Source organism: Zingiber officinale, chromosome 8A, assembly GCF_018446385.1.
Source record: "Zingiber officinale cultivar Zhangliang chromosome 8A, Zo_v1.1, whole genome shotgun sequence".
Lineage (NCBI taxonomy): Eukaryota > Viridiplantae > Streptophyta > Magnoliopsida > Zingiberales > Zingiberaceae > Zingiber > Zingiber officinale.
In genome coordinates, this window is record NC_056000.1 from 107875962 (window position 1) to 107880729 (window position 4768).

Consider the following 4768-nt stretch of genomic DNA (forward strand, 5'->3'; position numbering starts at 1 on the left):
CACAATGACCCGCTAAAAATCGAGAAGTCAAAAAAACGAACAATAACCAACAACAAATAAATTAATGAAATGTGGAATCGAATAAAATGAGACTAATTAATCAAAAAACTACAAATGACGAAAAAACTTATTATTTTTCGAGGTGACTGGTTGGCTTCAACTCTATTTCTTTCATCACTTGCTTCAGTATCCTCGTCGGTGGATTTAGTCGATTGGTCGGTGGATCTCGATGGTTAAGGCTTTACATTGTCATTACTGAGAATTGGTGGACTGATGGCTTTGTTTGGTTAGGATTAGGACTTTTCTTTCATGGAGATAAACTGATGGAGATGGCTAAGACAGAAATGAAGAAGAGGAAAAGGAATTAATTGGGAGGGGAGTAAATTTGTAAATTGATGTATTAGAGAGTAAAAAAAAATTAAGGAGTATAAAATAAATGTCTTCAAGAGTGGACATAAAGAAGTATTCATGATTAAAGATTTTTCTATAATTTACTCTGGTTTAAAAATCAATTCACTAACCTAAATACCCCTTTATAAATTATGTTTCTCCTACAATCAGCGCGCGCGCGCGCGCATGTTTGCAAAGGTCTCTTCTGTCCGCACACGGATGACTCCTAGAACACAAAGGAAGAAGACATCCAGGACTTCTTTTGTCATGTCATGACCCTGTCCTGTCCAACTGATACTTTGAAAGGAATTTGGCATATCGCTCACTGTTCTGGTCATTGGTCCATGGACACCGTTTCCTCTGGAAAAAAAAAAGTAGGATAATTTTGTTCTCTGGGTAGCTATAGTTAGACCACTCCTTTCAAAGGTTCTCAGATGCCTCTGCTGCATTTGACCGCTTCAAAATGAAATTATCACTTTGCAGGCCATCAATACCTGTTGAGTCTTGTCCATCAGTTCTCCATATTCTGATGGATTTCATCATATCAGATTCCAGGATGCAAATCTACCTGTTGCATTAGCAAAGAACAATCACGGTTTGGATTGTGACGAGTTTACTTGACAAACAACAAAGCCATGACAATGGTATTACCACAGACATCCAGCAAAAAAGGTCTTACCGGTGACATATGTTAAGTTTGAACATCAAAAACTCAAGGCAGCAGAAACAAAAAACCATCACTCTCAATTTAAGGCAAGTGGAGCCTGGAATAGTTCATTTGTTCAAAATCTCACATGTTTAAAAATTACATCGAAATTAATCGGAGGCAAGTATTATACCACCTTGTTTGATAGAGCATGCTTCCATAACCTACCAGCTTATTGAGGATGACATTGTTGATAAAACTTCCGACAGAAAATCCATCTATCTTTTTTTCACATTTCATAACCAGATACCCTCAATGAGATGCTTCTTTATCAAGAATGAGACTCCCAAGTATACAAATTGTACAGAACAAAAATAAATAAGAGCTCAAACATATACCATCTTAGCTCCTATAAAGATTTAATATCTCGATCTAAACTTGCAATGATGGCATTTCAAATGCAGATTGGGATACCAAGGAAATAACACTTCAAATGGCAATCAACTTGTGTCATTGCATTGTTCTCGTCAGCTTGCACTTCGAGATGAAGACGGTCGGAGAGTAATTGTGGCTACAGAGCTTCAATAGCTCAGCGGCCCGTTGCTTCATTTCCGGATTGCAACCACTCTGGAGGACAAGCAGTAGTTTTGCGGCCAACCCAGCCTCAACAGCAAGGAAAGCACACTCATCGAGGGCAAGCTTACAGACGGCCCACAATATAGACAATGCATGATGAGTGCAAGCTTCAGAGGCATGCATCAAGAGCCTCACTGCTGTAGGGATGATCTGATGGCAATCCTTCAACGCTAACAACCCATCAGGTATAGTTGAAAGATCGTCCAAGATCTGCAATGCTGGTTCTATAAACTTCAGCTCCCATTTCGGGTTGGACAACAGCTCAGCAAGCTGTGGGACTGCTCCAATGCTCACCATTAAGCTGCGAACTTGCTCATGAGAGCCAATATCCTTGAGCAAGCTGAGTCCTGCTGCAACTCCATTTGGATGTCGCTTGTCCTTCACCAATCGCAATAAAGCAACCAAAAGGCTCCAACTTGACACCACCTCTGACCGGAAACTTCTCTCCCACATTAGCATTTCGATCAACCTGGTGCAGTTGATCTTGGTATCAATTGTCCCTTCGTTTAGCAAGTCCACAACGAGTGAGATCTTTGCCGGCTGCATCAAATTAGCCTTTGTATCTGAATCCAAGGTGAGATTGACGATAATAGCAATCACCTCGGAGCCAACAGCATGAGAGGTGAAGGGGCCAAGGAGACAAGAGAGAAGCGTTACTCCGGCAAAGTCCACCACGGACGTGTTGACAGGTGCATGGGCGACTACGATCTTGTGGAGCTCCTTGAGGGCTTGAACTCTGGCCTGCCCCTTGGCCTTTTTCAGGGTTTGGATGAGCTCGGTGGCGCGACCCTGCACGTTTTCGGACCGCTTCTTCATTTGGAGGTAGCGCTGCGAGAACCAGGCGTTGATCAGCTGGTAAAGGGTCCGGTTGGGAGTGACGGCGTCGTCCCAGAGCTCCTGCATCGTCGTGGGGCAGGTGAGGTGCCCCATAGAGAACCACTTGAGGATGTTGGCGCGCTCATAGGTCTGGCCAGTGATGAGGGTGACGGGATCAACCATGGGCTCGAGGGAGATCGGGCAGATAAACACTGAAGGCACATTCTCCACCTCCGAATAGAGCTCCTCGATCATGTTCCTGAGGTTAGGCTTCTCAGCGACAGGCACCAAGGTGGCATCTTTCCCAGGCAGGAGGCCTCCACCCCCGCCTCCGCCACCCAGTATCCCGTCTTTGACGGCAGTCTCCAGATCCATGATCTGGCCGCCGCCCTCCAACTTCCACGAAGCGTGTTGCTGGTACTGTGGCATCGTCGTTACGATCCGCGAGAACCCAACTTTGCATCACAAGGTTCGGCCTTTATGCATGAATCAGACGAGAACAAGGAAGTAAAGGAAAACTAGCAGAAGCTCACGGAAGAGACAGGAGCTGAGTATGTGAAATTAGGTGTCGCCGTTCTCGGGTAGCGCCGGTCAAAAGAAAGCAACCTGTCATCATAACCAGCATAATGAACTCATAATCGATCACTGTCCCTGCTCTCTCCCAAAGGCCGCCCCGTCTTTCTCTCTCGCTCGCGACCTCTCTCACACACTGGCTTCACCAGAGCTCGCTAAAAGGCAAATCATGGGGGAACAAAAGCCCAAATAAGGAGGTGAAAAAGGGCGTCCAAAAAAAAGTACGCGCGAGAGAGGGAAATCCAGGCTAAACAAAGCGAAAACTAGAAAGCAAACAAATTCCTCACTGTTACGGTTCAAAATCAACAAATCGCACATGAAATCCGTAAGAGAGGGAGGAGAGGAAGAGGGCCTCACCGGCTCGGCTATCAGACGGATCGAAGAACGAGTAGGCGAGATCTGACGCAACCTTGTGAGGCAGCAGGAAGCAGCAGATAGAAGGCACTAACAGCGATGAGATAAGACCATTAAATACTAAAATCTTCATTATAGAAAGGGAAGGATTTTGAAAAGATAAGCCATAGTCTCTCCCTCGTTCGTTCGCTCGCTCTTCTCTTTTGCCTTTGGCAGAGAGGAAAGAAAGAAAAAGAAAAAGTAACGGGCAGTGATAGGAGGATGGGGAGATGCCTGGAAGGAGCCGGTGGCAATAGCATGGCATCTCGGCCGGAGTAGCGCACGTGCAGTCGTGTCGCCTGACGTCGCCGTATTCCAGCGCTGCTGTTTGGAATAGGACGACGACGCCTTTGACTCGGGTCCACGAAAAGAGCCATCCCCATGACCCCATCCCTCCTCGAACGCTAAACGGCCGATTCTCACAACTGATGATAAAATTTGTATTTATTTCTTCCGTATTTGTAAAACGAATTTTTGGGAATTTGCGTAGTTGAGACTTGGGAGTGTCGCGACGTGGGAAGGGTGGGGATGAGTGGACGTTCGTGATTTGATCTTTTTGGTGGGTCTTTCTGCGTGTAACAAAATCTTTTGGAATTAATATTTATATCGTATTTATAAAAATACATATTGTTTAAAATAAAACTTTTTTTCTTTTTATAATCAAGGTAACTAATTGAAGTGGACAACACTAGTCGATCCAAATTAGATTGAATTGGAGCAACAGATTTAACAAAAAAAAAATCATCGAGACTTTTTATTAAATGTTTTGAGAATTCTAAAAGATTGAGATCTACTGGTCCTTTGAGCTTATTCCTATACTAAAAAATGGAAAACAAGAACAAGAAATGGACTATGTCTTTGCAAGCTCCATTGCCATTTTCACGAGTGACTTTTATCTCAAATCCCACTTTGATTTAAGTCAACTGAGCCACTTTATCATATAAGTCATTTGATAGTTGTCATTTTATTTATTTATTTATTTATTTATTTATTATTATTATTATTTTGGTAATTAGATAATTCTATCTAAGTACGTCAATGAATGAATCATAATGAGCAGACGTAGAGGCTACCTTCGTCGCCAATCGCTTATCAACAATGAAGATTAGTGGGGAGCTCTATTGAAGCTTAGAAGGGAGAAGATGAAAGGAGGGTTAGAATGATGGTCGAGGGGCTTTCAGCATAGCTACTTCGAAGCTCAAGTTAGTTTTCGACTGGGTGGAGAAAGAGGAATCAAGAATAATTAAGATTTGTGGATACGTATGTTTGTGTACTTGAGTCTGTCGGAGAGGGCTACCTTTTATAGAGTGGTGG

The 4768-nt window shown here is 43.5% G+C and overlaps 1 protein-coding gene across 2 annotated transcripts; it reads right to left on the bottom strand.

The window, feature by feature from the left end:
- Window positions 1-1115: 1115 nt before the first annotated feature.
- On the bottom strand, window positions 1116-3859 carry LOC122009915 (U-box domain-containing protein 30-like). 2 transcript variants are annotated; one of them, XM_042566227.1, is made up of 2 exons: window positions 3419-3859; window positions 1116-3094 (listed from the first exon to the last, which is right to left on the bottom strand). In XM_042566227.1, the coding sequence occupies exon 2, from the start codon at window positions 2915-2917 to the stop codon at window positions 1547-1549; it is 1371 nt and encodes a 456-aa protein (XP_042422161.1). In that variant the 5' UTR covers window positions 2918-3094; window positions 3419-3859; the 3' UTR covers window positions 1116-1546. The 2 variants fall into 2 exon arrangements, with proteins under 2 accessions (XP_042422161.1, XP_042422160.1); XM_042566226.1 differs by having other exon boundaries at window positions 1116-3216.
- Window positions 3860-4768: the final 909 nt, after the last annotated feature.